The sequence below is a fragment of the Sander lucioperca genome, chromosome 10 (genome assembly GCF_008315115.2).
Source record: "Sander lucioperca isolate FBNREF2018 chromosome 10, SLUC_FBN_1.2, whole genome shotgun sequence".
Classification (NCBI taxonomy): Eukaryota; Metazoa; Chordata; class Actinopteri; order Perciformes; family Percidae; genus Sander; species Sander lucioperca.
This window is the reverse complement of record NC_050182.1, coordinates 3,215,472-3,230,993: the sequence shown is the minus strand read 5'-3', so window position 1 is coordinate 3,230,993 and position 15,522 is coordinate 3,215,472. Positions and strand designations below refer to the sequence as shown.

Sequence of the window (15,522 nt, the reverse complement as noted above, 5' to 3'; positions counted from 1 at the left end):
GTTAGCACCAAAGTGCTTCTCGGAAGTCGCAGTTGACCTCTCTCCTCATGTGTTTATGTACACAGGCCTGTACAACTTTTTAAATCAGAGAGCCAGATAGTTTCTAAAGCAGTTGCTAATTTTTTGTACTGATGATTCAACTAGGTAAGTTGTCTATCCAATCTAAACTCCTTCCTTATTGCTATTTTATACTAGGTAGGCAATAATACTGCCAACAACTCTTCCTAATAGGAACATTTTAATGCTTCTTTTGGGTGTTGCAGTGGAAGAGAGAAATGCTCACTGTGTCTCTGACATCTTGTCCAGCAGGTTCTCGGCTACAGACTTCTCCTTCATCTCCATCGGGACGCGGTCGGTGGGATAGTGGTTCTCCACGTCAATGAGCTCAGCCTCGTTGGGTGTCATACCCATCATCCTCTTCTGCCTGTGCAAGAGACAGCAATAGGAGGCAGTAGTTTGGCAAGATGAATATTGAAAAAAGGATTAATACAATATACTGATTCATGTTTTCCAGATTCTGTGAGCAGACACATAATATACTGTAGATGAAGAGGGCTGCTCAGTGCATTACCATATAAACTAAAATATGGCCATTCATCAACAGTTCCAAAAGAACAGTACCTTTTTAATCCACGAAAGACAAATTGTCATTATCCTTTCTATGATGTCCGCATTTGTTTGTTTTGTGTTCTGAGTGCACTGCTTTTTAGCAGAAAATCTCACATCAGGTCATTTCCCTGTACATCTTAATCCAAGGCAGCCCAACTAAACATTATATTGTTCAGGTTAAAAAACTAGCATAAGCATCATGGTTATGTATCAAATAGGAAAGCAAAAATAGATTCCTCTAGGATAAATTACTCATCTAAAGCAAGTTTCTATTCTGTATGTTTATTTTCATATTGAAAAAATATATACAATATAAAAAATATAGTCATTTAAAGTGGCTGTGTGTCAAGAATCCTTAAATTATTGCTCTATTACCACGGTTTTCTGATTTCCTCCCATTCAAAACAAAAAATGTGGTTTATGTCACTAATTAAAAGTTAGCTTTTAGCTCGCTTGCTGGTTTACTGATTTCACTGAACATTTCAAACCTCAAAAACACTCACAGGGAAGAGCTTAAATGTCAGTAGTCCTGAGAACATGAGAAATAACTATAAATTGAACACCTATTCTCTTTAGGTCTGAGTACAGTATATACAGCAGAAACGTTCCTGAGTGACATTTCATTACACCAGGGTTTTCCCCGGATTTTCTTTTAGACACAGGTGGTGCATGAATTAACTTCATTTTTAGTTATTAGGCCTTGATATTTCACTAACTGTATAACTGCTCACCCTTCTCTGGTTTGAGTCTCAGACTGACCCTTACTTTCCACTTGAACGGTCTCATCTGGCTAGCTGGTTTATTAAGAACGTGTTGGACCGTATGAGACATTGACAGTGGTTTAAACGTCCCCATACTTAGTTACTAGTCTGAAGATGTTTAAATAGCTTATTATAGTCTGTCATCTTTCTCTGTCCTTTTAATTCCGGAAATGAGATTTCAACTCACTGCATAATTTAAGACATCAGTGACAAACAACTGTGTTTGTTTCTAGGGCTGGTTATCGTTTGATATTGTTTTTTTTCACTTTATCCACATTATACAGGCAGTGGATAAAAAAAAGACAAAAAAAGGGAGGAAGGTCGTGGGACAATCACTAAATCAAGACAAATTTGTAAATGTAAAAATTGCTCACAGTGCAATGTTTATGAAAAATCTGTCTGACTAAAGCTAAATAAACACCATTTTTTCCAACGCTTTTCGTTTGATGTTTTTTGATACTTCTAGCAGAGGCAGATATGCCTTTTACTGCTGCAGTAACCACGGTAACCACAGTAAACAATGCTACTGTATGCACAACTCATTTGGAAGAAAGACGCCGTGACCAGCTATAGAACAATATAATGGTAGCTTTGTTTATTTATTTGAAATATAAATAGTATGTACACTTTTTATTTATTAAGTACACAAACTGTATACTCATATAATTTTTAGAACTAAGAGCATAAGGTCTCTCAACATATGACAATCATTAGTCTCAAAGCAGAGTGCTGTGATCATGACCTGAGACAAATATTTTGAATTTACAAAAGAAATATTTGGGGTAAAGTTAAGACGATACATGAGTAGAGCTGAGCTCAGTAGAGTTCAGGATGGGGATTCTAACCTGAAATCTTCCAGCTGTTTGGCCACTTCAGCAGCCTGCAGGCTCTGAACCTCCTGAACATAACGCTTTTGGGTGTCCTCGTGGAGCAGATCTGGACGGGTTCGGTCTTAGGGAAGGGGGACAGGAGAAGTAAATGAATGAGAATCAGCGATACACAGAAGAAGACACAGTGAGGGTCTGAGGTGTGTGTGTGTGGCAACAAATATATAATGATTTCCTAAATATACCAAAGGATGACAACTTACCCAATTCGTAGGCTACATTCGCTGGTAGTACCACTCTGAGAATCTATATTGTGGAGCGAAAGACAAAAATTTTTTTAATTTAAATCCCATATGTTAAGACAGATCACACAAAATTACTGATATGCACGAGTCTGGTTTTTATATATGTCACTGCAGATCTGTGTACAACAGTCCTTTAATAAATCCTACCTTCATGGAGGGTATAGTGTTGAGTTTTTGAGAGGCACTGATTCAACTGTATGGTCATTTTGGAGAATGTAGTGTAGTTTACACGGGTGACATGTGTTTCTATTATTATGTCCCCCACTTTCAAATCCGTAAGGGCAGGCTAAATAACAGAACACCTGTATAATGCAATACAATTCAACATCACCACAAAATACAGCCTCAAAAAGAATCATAAAGTTGAATCAACACATCTCTAAAACAAACATTAGTTTGAGCTAGGTGTACTTAAACTGGCAACTGAGTGTATATAGATAATTGCTCCTTTGTTATGTATTGACACAAGGCAAAACAGTGTGGTATATCAACTGACAACAATCCAAATACAGTGTGCAGTAGCTACATATCACCACAAGGGGTCATTTCAACATTAGAAATAAAACAAAACAAAAAAAGAGAAAAAACACATGTTCCAAATGGAAGAGACATAGCTCTTTCATTGACATGAAAATAACCACAAGGGCCAACTTTATGTCAATGGGTCTACAAAAGATTAAGGTTTAAAAAAAAAAAAAAAAAAAAAAACCGAGGCTAAGAGAGGATGATTCCTTCTTAAGTGCTTTCCCACGATCCTGACAGGAAGCTGTGGGTTCGTACAAAAGACAGACAGACTAACAGACACAGGGAGCGAGTGCAGCACAAGCCAGCTCAGCTGACAGGCATGTGCAGTGTGTGAGTTTTGAGGAGGAGAAAGAGACAGAGGCCAGGTGTGCAGGGAGGAGTAATGGAAAGTGACACACAGAAACTGAAATGTGCTCCACAGATACAGAGTACAGGCAGAGCAAACAGAGCCGACAAACAGCCGTGCACTCGCAAACAAATCACACAATGTCTCTCCTGAGTTCAACTTATAGACTACAGCTGTGCAGTATATCAAATTCCTATTGATGGAACACAATGAGAAAATAATCCAATACCTATATTGCAATGGCTGCTAGGTTTATCTGAATTGATTTTTATATAATACACACCACCAAAGACTGAAAGAGCAAGAATTAGTGACTAACTGACACAACTCTCTAAAGCAAAGAATCACAGAATATAAAATGTGAAGAAAGAGAGCGCCTATTGAGGGCCTAACAGGAGATTTAATCCTAAAGTATATCATTATAGGACTATAATGGAAGTGTTTCAAACCACAAAACCATGCTAACATACAGGGTTTCCCGCAGCACTTTGCAGGTCGGGCGGCCCGCCTAAGCTGGGGAACCCCACCGCCTTAACTAAGTCGTCAAAAAAAAATAAAAAATCATAGCGCGGACGTGCGTCACAACGCGAGCGGGCACGCGCGCCTCACGGCCGGAATGAGAGAAAGAAAAAGAGACGTGGTCCGTCACTGTCTGAAGGATAACTAGCCAGTTGATATTGCGTGTGTGTCCGTGAGAACAATCGCCAATTCACCGCCGCGTCGGAGTTTGTCAACAAATGTGCGGCAGCTGGGGCATGCCCGGGCAGGACAGGACACAGCTGTTGTCTGTTTTTTTTAATCACTACACGCGGTTCACAACACACGGTTAGTTAGCGTAGTTACACACAGTGAAATGACGTGTCCTGTTGGAGTGTGTGAAGCTATGAGCTGAGCTCTGTTATCTCAGAGCTGTTTTGGAGAAGAGTTGTCGGGCAAAGTGGAAGAGTGCGTGTCACAGCAATGCCAGTAATTTTTTTTCAATGTTATTTTGAGAAGCTGGTTATTTATTATTTATTATTATTTATATTAAATATTTAGTGTAGTGTAGAGATGTATTAATTATATATTAAAATGTGATATTTAGTGTAGTGTGTACTACACTAACACTGATGTACTAACACCCCCCCCACCACTTTTTTTTGTTTATAGTAGGACATGATTACATGCTTTATTGTAAAAAAAAAAAAAAAAAACTATCTTTCTCATACTGCCCATGGCTGCTGCACCTTCACCCTCTGTATGAGACACTGTCTATAAATACTAAATATGGAAAAGCATGATATGTCCACTTTAAAGAAAAAGTGATCAACACAAATATGTTAAGAGTGCTTAAAGCCAAATACAGTATTAATGTCCAGTGTTGGGCAGTAATGCATTACTTAGTAATGTATTACTGTAATATTATTACTTTCCACAGTAACGAGTAGTGTAAGGGATTACAATTTCCAAAACAGAAATTATATTACAGTTTCTAATGCAAGTAACGCTGCGTTACTGCGTTACCCGTGATTTGTTTTTGTCCCAGGTAGGCTTGCTTATATGATGACGTGACGTGTACGTTTGTGGTAATTTAGCGCGAGGCAGGTCAGGGCCAGGGTAGGTCCATCACGTCGACTACTAGCCAAAAAGCTAAACAAAGGATGACTGAGAGGAATAATTTCAACAGCTGGAAGTATTGTCATTATATAAAGGCTGTGATCTGAGCGGGAACATCGCTGACATCCAACATGTCACTGTGAGCGGAGCAGAGCAGCGTCCCTCTCCTCTCTATCTCTATCTCTTGGGTAATGTAAGCCTTTGTGACACCCGACAAAAAAACATAATAGGCCTATGTTAATGTGCGATAGTCTTCGTACCATAACCGACTGAATGCAAAATGTTTGAAGTTATGCAGTTAGGCTGATAGTTGACCCCTCCTGTAAGGTTAATTGTTGTTACAATAAAGTAGAATAAGTTCTAAAGGAGCTAGCAGGTTGTGCGTTTGTTTTGTGTTTTTTTGGGGGGGGTGGGCCACGAAAGTAATATAGTAATACAACGAGTAACGTAACTAATTACTTTTGATACTAAGTAATAAGTTAAGAGTAACATATTGCACTTTGTGAGTAACTTGCCCAACAGTCATAATGTTCATAATCTTAGGCTAGATGAATTGCATGAGAATAAAATACTGCATGTGTCTTCATGTTATCAATGTGACGTCTCTCCCTTTCTGCCTGCTACTTGGCGGTTGCAGGCAAGGTCTTGTGTGTTTTGTTACCAACTTTACTAACTAACATCATTCTCATGATCATTGTTTTTATTTTACCTTAAGTTTAAGCCAATACATTTAATTTGTTCAAAACTTTATTCCTGTGTTCTTGACAATCAAGTCGCTCGTTATTTCAAGTCCATTCGCATCCACTTTAAACTGGCATGCAGACGAATATCTTACAGGAAATGCAGTGTTAGTGTGCTACTTACTGCACCCTTGTCCAAGAAAGTGTTGTAGAACTCCACAAACTGCTTCTTGGTCTCTTTGGCACTGAGGTTCTTGAAGAGTTCAGCATGGAGGTAACACAGCTGAGAGGAGAGACAGACAGAAGATGCAATAGCCTTTAATGTCCTGTATGCTGTATTAATGCACTCCCAAGGTTTATGTTCTTATGTGCACAATTAACAGTATTTTATATCACAACTCATGATATACTGGCATATCTTAATATATAAGGGACTACGGGCGGAAAATAGCACTTGTGCTACAACCTGGTACAATGCATCTCTCCTTGTTCTTATACAAGGTTAATGTTAACATGTGCATTGTCCCTGTTAAAAAAAATTTCAAAATTCCAAATTATAAAAACTAATTTTACTTAATTCTACCTGACCCTTAAAGTCAAGCTGCTGCTGACAAGAATTGAAGTGCTGTTCATCAAAACACCAAGACTAATTGGGTATTTTAATCATAAGAACAATATATCATAAAATAATAGTCATTGTCAGCCATAATCACGCACATACTTCAATCTCAATTAGTCATTAAACACTATTATGACTGTCTTCCATAAACAATTTACACTTCTGATGTTCTGACATACTTCTATTCTCTACATGGACCTCCATGAGACAAAGAGGGTAATAAAGGAGGAGGATGTCATGGCTGTGGGAGGTGTAACAGTACCTGGGTGGGTCACGGTGTCTGCATGCAGAACAAAGGGGAAAGGACAGGAATGCTTTATATCAGCACTGACACACAAGGGGGCAAAATGTGCAATCTTGTCTACAAGACCCATGTTGTAATAATAAAAAAGTAAATTTCCTCTAGTTCAAGTGCAGTAAAATTCTATTATACTGCTAAAGTTGGATTAACAATCATCAGCAATCACATAAGTAGAATCTCATTCCTGAGCAAATTCATTTTAATTATTATTTTAGCCACAATCGTGGAGTTCTTTAAATTTCTTTAAACATATTCAATGCCTTAAAACACACTCGAGCCAGAATAAAACCCAAGATGTTGGCAAGTTGGCTGTAAAAGTTTTGAACTACATCTTAGAGTTGTTTGAATGACAGAAATCTGTTCAGATTAGATATTAATGAATACAACACGGACATGTATAGTACAAGGGATCCCCAAAACACTTCAAAAAATGAACAATGATCCAACAAACAAAATGAAAAAGAATTATATTCAATTAGATAGCCTTAAAGCTGTTACACACCAACCAGACACACCAACTGTCTGGTTGGTGTGTAACAGCTTTAAGGCTATCTAAAGCTGTTACACACCAACCAGACAGTTGACCGTCGGCAGAAAAGGCAGTCGGACTGATCAGTCGGGTCCCCAAGGTCCAAAAAAATGCCTGAAAACACACTGAGGTGACGCCGACTTGAGCGTATGCTCTGCGTGTGCACGAAATGTAATACGTCTCCATATAATAGTAGCAGGCGGCGCTTTTAAGCGAGAAATAGGCCATGCAGTTGCTGAATCTGTCTTCATTTCAGATCGACAAAGGTCAGTTTAAAAGATTTTCGTCAGATTTTGAAAAGCTCATCCGCTCGCCATTTCCGGGTGAGTCCCGACTGCCCTGTCTCCGACTGAGCATGTCGGGTCGGCCAAAATAAAGGCCGACAGCTCCTCCGACGGATGACAGCACGGAACACACCAAACAGACTCGAGTCACTGACCTCGCCAGACTGTCCGACGGCCGATAATCGGGTTGGTGTGTCAGCCCTTAGTCTTATATTATTTAACAGGAGTTAGGAGGAGACAGTGTTGAGATATTAAGGTTAAGTTGTTAATACATATAACATTTGGGGTAATTTGGCCCCGGGTAATCAGGTATTTTATCTGCTGAACCATAACATTTGACAAACCCACCAGATTTAATTGACAAAGCACATCATGGCTACACTTTATCTGTATCTGTATCATCTTTTGGTCTGATTTGTTTAATATGTAAATAGTTATTTCATTCAAAATTATCTGTTAATGTTATGTAGTCATTGTATATAAATGAGTCATGAATAGTTAATAAACCTCCATTGGAATAGTTTATTTCTAAACCCAGCCATCACGCACCACGCCGTCACATCCTGCGCCACCCACCACAAGAAAATTCTCAACCTGTGGGAAACACTGACACGTGTAAAGTGCAAGTATCATGCATGCCATTACACGGCCTATGTAGACATCTGTAAAGATTAAAATAGACGCATCTATGTTCCATCAGACTTGTATGAGATGGATGACAGGAAGACGTGGCTGAAACACATCCTGTGTAGACACGGTGTTGCATTATGGGAGTTGTAGTTCTCACCAGAGGAGCAGGGTCAAACTGTAGAATGACATGTTGCATGAAGACCAGCAGGTGGGTTGGCCGTTCCTTCAACTGGTCTATATTGTTGAAGTGTGCGCACTGGTCTTCCATAACCTGACAGAGAGAGACAGAGAGTCAGAGAGTGAGTGAGTGAGTGAGTGAGTGAGTGAGTGAGTGAGAGAGAAAGAAAGAGAGAGAGAGAGAGAGAGAGAGAGAGAGAGAGAGAGAGAGACAGGCCATAAATTAAATTATTTGAAATTACGCTAAGCTGTCTTGTGCCACTTTTTTATTCACTCACATCATTGAGATCATTCTCGAAATCCTCATCCTCAGCCCCGATGATGCTCATGGCTGGGTTTGAGCACTGAGCCCCAAACACGCCCTGCTATGCAGAGAGAGAGAGCGAGAGAGAGAGAGAGAGAGAGAGAGAGAGAGAGAGAGAGAGAGAGAGAGAGAGAGAGAGAGAGAGGGGAACAAGACAATTAGCAAACATTATGTGCTATAATTTAAACCTGTAGGCTTCCTCTTTGACGTCCTGACTCCCCGCTGAGTAGAGCCAGACATAAAGACAGATTAGGGTTTGGACACGGTGAACTTTCCCAGTGAAAAATCACATCAAGCGGAAACTTCCCAGAATCCAATCACGCCTCCTTAAGAGACAGACAGGCCTGATGTGTATTAATACCATAAGGTCCTTTAATTACTGTAAGTAGGATGCCATTCTCATGAGCCAAGCGAGGCAAAGAAATATACTGTAAAGCATCAGCTACAGGTTAAGTAAAATATAGGCGTTTGTGACTTGCAAGAACTAAACTATGATCTGAGGAACCACTGACAAAGCCTGTGATATTTACTTGTTTAGTAAAGCTTATTCTCTCCTGAAATAAATCATGAGGCTACTGGGAATGGCTGATAATAAATGATAATTAATGGATAATGAAGCAATTCAAAAGTTTTTTAGCTAAATAACTTTGAATATTTTATTAAGATTGGGGGGGGGGTGATCTGTGAAATGCTGAAGTCCTCTTCCCCCAGGCCACACGAAAACATTTAGTTTAGGTGTTGAAATTAAGAGGGAATAATTCAGTGTTTAACATGCACTGCGAAATAGCATCTTCGATTTGAGCTTTCTCTGAAGTTTGGCCAAATTTTGCCTCTGGAAATTGCTTTTCAGACTAGTGTTGGGTTCAGTAATACACTCAGAGGAAAACACTCCTCTAGCTGCCATGACCTAAACCCTTCAGGTCTAAAAATGTAACTAAGCTAAAATTAAAGATTTATGCTCATCCTTGCCTTTGAAATCCATGAATGAGGGAAAACAAACGCACCGGAATGGGTGATCAATTTGCCCCCACACCACTTCCTCTGCACGCATACACACCCAAAACACACAAACAACACATAGCTCTTGTATTCAGTCTTCTGAAGGACGCAGACCCAGGCCAGCGCCACTACCGGGGAACACCCAAACACATAAACACATCAAAAAGCCAACAGCTACACTGTACAACATTTACCATTGTCCACTGCTAGGTGAGTACAGAGGGCAGAGTGTAGAGTATGAGTCACGAGTAGCGAGAGGAAAAAGTGAGTTCAATAGTCCCTGAAGGGAATAAAGCCTTGAGAAACTGTTGGTAAGGAGCATGATTGTTTTTTTTTGTTATTTTATAGATTTAGAGTTATGAATTCCAAAACTTTACACATCTAAGTTTCATAGCCATGTTGTGTTGATGGTAGTGAATGAATGTAAAGTAAGACTTTTCTGTAAAGGCTCCAAAAATCTGGAATAATCTGCCTGAGAAGAGTCTGTGTCCTCTTTGATATAAATCATATACGTAGCTTACCCTTATTTTAGTTTATTAGGGGTCCAAGCCCGAGGGGGCATGGGAACCGCGTAATGCAAGGCAACGCGGTTCACATCTCCAGCGGAGCTGTGGAACCCTATTGTTTTTCTACGGTTTGTTTTCCATAATTATTATTCTTCTCCGCCTAAAACTCCGACTACAGCCTAAACCGTACATGGTGGGGGGGTTGCCGTTTTCAGGACTGGTCCGAAACTGCGCAAAACCAACTTTTTCGAACTCGTCCTAGGCCGTGCAACGGATTAGCTCGAAACCTGGTAGGTAGCATCTCCAGATGGACCTGACCAAAAGTTATTCAATGAATTGTGCTACGTTAAAGTATGCGCATTTGACGACCAAACAAATTTTCATAGCTAGCTACCACACACGTATCATATCTCGGCCAAATTAAATGTTATCAGCAAGGAACTTGAGATCATTGTTCAACATGCCACTATGATGCTCTGTACCAAATTTGGCAAAGATCGGCCTTTAGCGGGCGCTATAAGCAACGTTTATTTGTTTTGGCCAATAACTCAATGCATTTAAATGAGAAATTTGCATATGCAATATCTCTGCCACAGTAAAAGCAATCACCACGAAACTTGTGGTGCTCGTTTGGCATGCGGCTCTGAGGCTCTGTACCAAATTTGGCAAAAATCTGCCTTTAGGGGACGCTATAATCAATGTAGACATGTTTTGGCACTTTAACTCAATCACTGTTAATGACATATTTGCAATGGGATTGTACCACAGACCTTGCAGCTCACACTTCTCAATATTTACTGATATTTACCTCCTACCGTTACATTTTGGTTTTTGCTTTCGCGTGCTCCCCTAGTTTTCTACAATAAACAAACTTCTTAACCCACCTTACAAAGTTTCTACAACCTTCACAGTGGACAAATGCAACTCTTTTCTCTCACTTTTTCAATCAAAAATCAACACCATTCATAGGCGCCGATACTGTGGGTGATTGGTTATGTCGGTGACACTGATTCTTAATTTCCCACGAAGCTGATCGCGGTTACGTGTCAGTTAAACTTTTCATCTCAATGCTATCTGTATCTGTGAGAAGTGGCGCTGTCCTGAGATGAAACCTACTTTACGGCTTAATTATCGAGTTAATAGGCGTGTGTGTTCGCATCGGCCGCTGTCCATTTCCTAAGGTTCTGAAATGCAAACCATTTTTGACTACTTTTTTTTAAAGGGCGTGCGCTTGTGAGCACCCACGGAGCAAAACATAAATCAGCGCCTATGAAACCATTTACAACAACCTGACCACCTCCCCTGCTCCTTCAACCACCACACCTGCTCCCCCCTCCACCCTCTCAGTCACTCTCTCATTTCTCTCTGCTGTCCCCTGTGGTCAGGGGGGTTAAGAAGTTTGTTTATTGTAGAGAATTGTTAAAGGTAGTCTGCATACGCATGGAGATGAACTGTTAACCACTACATTTGCAACAGCAATGTACCGCAGACGTTGCGGCTCACACCGTACCGCAGACCTTGCGGATCAAACCTCTCGATATTCACCAATGTTTGCCCCCCCACGTAATGCTTTAGGTCCCGCTTTGGCGCAGCTCCCCGGGTCATCGGGGGCAAGTGACGCAGCTTCCCGGGGCGTCGGGGACGACTGGCATCAGAGGCTTGGACCCCGTCATAACTGCTTGCAGTTCTAGTTCAGTTCTGTTTTGGCTTTATGTTCTGAAAAAGCCCGAAAGGTGCTTGATAAATAAAGTTTATTATTATTATTTATATACACCAGAAGAATAAAAATCTGTCAGCCGTCAGAGATTTTGCCATACCATTTCTTCTGAGAAAGCTAAACCTTTAATATTTCTGGTTGTATGAAAATCTCTTTCAGCAGAACAACTTTATGGTAAGCTCAATTCATGGGATTTTTGCATCAATGTGAAAAAGAATAACTTGATTTGTCAGATATTTGATCCATTTGGTTGGGAAAAAACAGACATTCCTGTGTGGTTAATTTATCTAAAAGTGTTGTCTAAACTGAGTTGTTTTTTTAAAGCACTATATTTTGATATATATCAATATTACAACATACAATTACATATACTGGAATAGACAATTGTATTCATATCACTCATTCTTTCTAAGTGTATCTAAAACACTGATGTACTATAATGTAAAAAGACTCAATAAGACATTCAAAATTGTTCTGATTGGATATGCAGAATTGATAATGGTTTCAGATTTCAATTAAAACTGTGGTTGAGTCAATTGAAGGATGTTTTACAGAAGTGTGCATGTTCACAGAGCATGGCTAATTATATGTGTGAATGTGGATTGGTTGTGCATGTCGTTTAAGTAGCATTAAGTAGGAACTGAAAAATCACTTAGTGGTTAGAGTTGATAAAGGAAATGTGAGTGTGTACACGACCGCAATTTGATTCAGGGCCTGAATACAGTGTTTGTTTAAGTGGAAGGCAGGAGAGCTGACAAATGCTTTGAGGTCAAGGTGAGTTCTTGTAAAGAGTCAGAGAGAGAGGCAGAGCTGTTAGTTGGGGAGAGAGAGAGAGAGAGAGAGAGAGAGAGAGAGAGAGAGAGAGAGAGAGAGAGAGAGAGAGAGAGAGAGAGAGAGAAAGAGATACACACGAGAGAGAATGTGTTCATTCATGTTCATATCCAGTGGGCTGCGGGGTTGAGGAAGGCCAGTATTGGAGCAACATGCGTAGGAGGGGTTAGCCAAACAGAGAGTCACAGGCCTGTCAGGGCCATGAACACACATCTGCACGGACACACACACACACACACACACACACACACACACACACACACACACACACACACACACACACACACACACACACACACACACACACACACACACACACACACACACACACACAGCTCCTTACCAAAGTTACACCGCCAACGCAACCTTACCCAGGCAAACACAAAGTTATGTCACCACGACAACAACAGCTATAACAGACTGGTAATAACATTTCCTGGTGAAAAGATGAGATTCTTTCACTATTACAGCACAACTGAAAACTATTTTCTTGCACATCATACAGTGACAGGTGTGTAGGAACAACAACTCTGTTAAATGAGAAGGCACCAGAAATCTTGTAGAATGTCGGTCACCTATATTCACTTCAGTTTCCGCATTTTGGTCAATATAACCTCATAAAGACATACATTTGTCAGTTGGCACACTACTTAGTTTATACTATGTTATCTGAAAACATGTCAAGCTATTTTTATTTGTATAGCCAGAAATGTGCCTAAAAGAGCAACCTGCACAACAAACCTGCTTATCCCTAGACCTTTGCTTCAGATAAGTCTCAGATTCTGAGAAGAAATGTATAAATGAGTTCCCATTAACAGTCCAAACTCAAATGTTTTCACTTTACTATTACATAAGACAGAGAGAAGCAGGAAATCCTCAGATCTACGAAGCTAAGACTCCGTAAAGGTTTGCATGTTTGCTGGAATAAGCAAATCAAATATTAAAATAGTTGTAGATAATTTCTCTGTTGACCAAATAATCATTGTGCCGTATGGATTGGAATCTGCATTTCTTCTTTCTCTCTAGGGGTGAGGGAAAAAATCAATACAGCATAGTATCACGATATTTTCTGTGGCAATACTGTATCGATACACCAACGCCAAGTATCGATCTTTTATTATATGTGTTGGTCAGTTTGTCTGCTTGACAATCCCATTTTGCAGCAATACAATTGAAGTAAGATAAACAAACAGAGACATTTATCTTCTTAGATAAAACAGATGTTGACAAAGTTTCCTTTCGGAGACATCATTTGAAATTGGGAAAAATTTGAAGTTTGAAAAAGGTAATAAATTGCAATATATCGCCGAATATTGCAATATATGTTTAAAATCGCAATATCGTATCGTGACATAAGTATCGTGATGATATGGTATCATGAGGCCTCTGGTGATTCCCACCCCTATTTCTCTCCAAATAATGGGGAGCGGGTATCGGAAGGCTTGTATCATGTGGACGCGCAGACAGTGTTTTTGTCATTACTTATTACTAATTCCTCATGGGGACAACACAAACTACGCACTATAGCTTTAAAGTGAGTAGGGCGGCAACTTATGATTATTTACATGATCGATTAATCTGATAATTTTCTCGATTCATCACTTTGTCTATAAAACCTAAAAAAAAATGTGAAAAATGTCCTTCACAATATCCTAGAGCTAAAGCGGATTTCATTAAATGTCCTCCCAAAATATTAAATTTACAAAAATGTAAGACCAGGATTTTTTCATTTTTGAACTTGGACCAATCAAATGTTTGGCACTTTTTCTAGAAAAATTACTTAAACAATTAATTGATTGTCAAAATAGTTAAAATATTTTCAATCGACTAATAGATTAATTGACTAATCGTTGCAGCTCTAAAAGTGACTAAACTGACAGTGAATGATTTCTGTTTCCATCTCAGTTAACTGTTTGACTCAATTAAGATGCAAAAGCAGAAGATGCTTGTTAAACCTTGAGGGAAGTTGACTCTTATAAAGACATTGCTGCTATTATGTTGCACTAGTGATCGCAGCATTTCAGCCTCCTCATTACGGGAGATGCTAAAGCCAATCCCTTGTATGTCTTGGTTGATATTGGAGTTACTGTAATACATGTTCGTACTCTAAGAGATGAATTGAAGTAGTCAGGGGGAAGCCAATTGCGGTATGTCTCAGAGGGAAGTAGGGAAGGTCAACTCTGCTCGGCATTTAAAGAGCACAAGAGTATAGAGGGGCAGGAGTGGGAGCCTCCTCTGCCCAGATGGAGCCAAGTGGTACATTCCAGCATATGGCACAGTTCAGACAACAGATGGAGACAGTCTGTGAGCTTCAACAGTAACCAGACCCTCTTCCCTTCACCTCCATTAGTACACAATAGCTGGCATAAGCTCCAAAATGTGAGGGTCCTTCCTGGCTGATACGGACGTGGCTGAGTTAGAAAGAAAAGACCACAAGTAGTATACAGTATTTGAACAGAGCGTCCCAGAGGTACCGAGATCAGCTCCGGTGCTCCTGAGAGTCGGCAGCTGCCCCCCACCCGGCCCTCCCCTCCCTCCCATCACATTCCAGTACTAACTAAGTGTCAGGTGGCATCAATCCAATGATAGCCATCAAGCGTACGTGCCTTTGTGTGTGTGTGGGTTAAGACTGAGCACGTATGTGGGAGGGGGCCATTCCTATGTGATTGTGGGGAGCTGCCGGTGAACGTGTGCGTGTATGTGTGTGTTATATGACAACTGGTCTCTACAACAGCATTCCTTCTTCATCTCTGACCAGGCCACGCTCTAATACTGTACATAAGCAGAAGAAAAATCAGCACCTGTTTCATCAGACCTCTTGAATATTTAGACAAAGCAGCAGCACAGTTTAGCATTTTATTTTTTCACCAGCTTACGCTGAAAGGTTATGCTGCAGCCTAATAATAACTGAGTCACCGTTACATCAGCTCTTATGTAAACCCCACATCCATTGTGAAACCACTAAAAAAGAATTAG

At 40.1% G+C, this 15,522-nt stretch overlaps 1 protein-coding gene across 6 annotated transcripts in view; it reads right to left on the bottom strand.

Annotated features, from left to right (window-relative positions):
* The window catches only part of arhgef1b (Rho guanine nucleotide exchange factor (GEF) 1b), a 46,294-nt gene that overhangs the window by 17,533 nt on the left and 13,239 nt on the right, over window positions 1-15,522 (bottom strand). For 5 of the 6 annotated variants that reach the window (XR_004103230.2, XM_031288596.2, XM_031288576.2 and 2 more), the window contains exons 2-7: window positions 8,468-8,551; window positions 8,170-8,283; window positions 5,834-5,932; window positions 2,461-2,503; window positions 2,216-2,321; window positions 284-424 (exon numbers count right to left, since the gene is read on the bottom strand). Coding sequence is in view for 5 of the 6 variants with exons in the window: in XM_031288596.2 (XP_031144456.1) it covers window positions 284-424; window positions 2,216-2,321; window positions 2,461-2,503; window positions 5,834-5,932; window positions 8,170-8,283; window positions 8,468-8,518 (554 nt within the window). In the remaining variant the exon portion in view is untranslated. Of the gene's footprint in view, window positions 1-283; window positions 425-2,215; window positions 2,322-2,460; window positions 2,504-5,833; window positions 5,933-8,169; window positions 8,284-8,467; window positions 8,555-15,522 lie in introns of all 6 variants that reach the window. The other variant, XM_031288581.2, reaches the window with a different exon arrangement.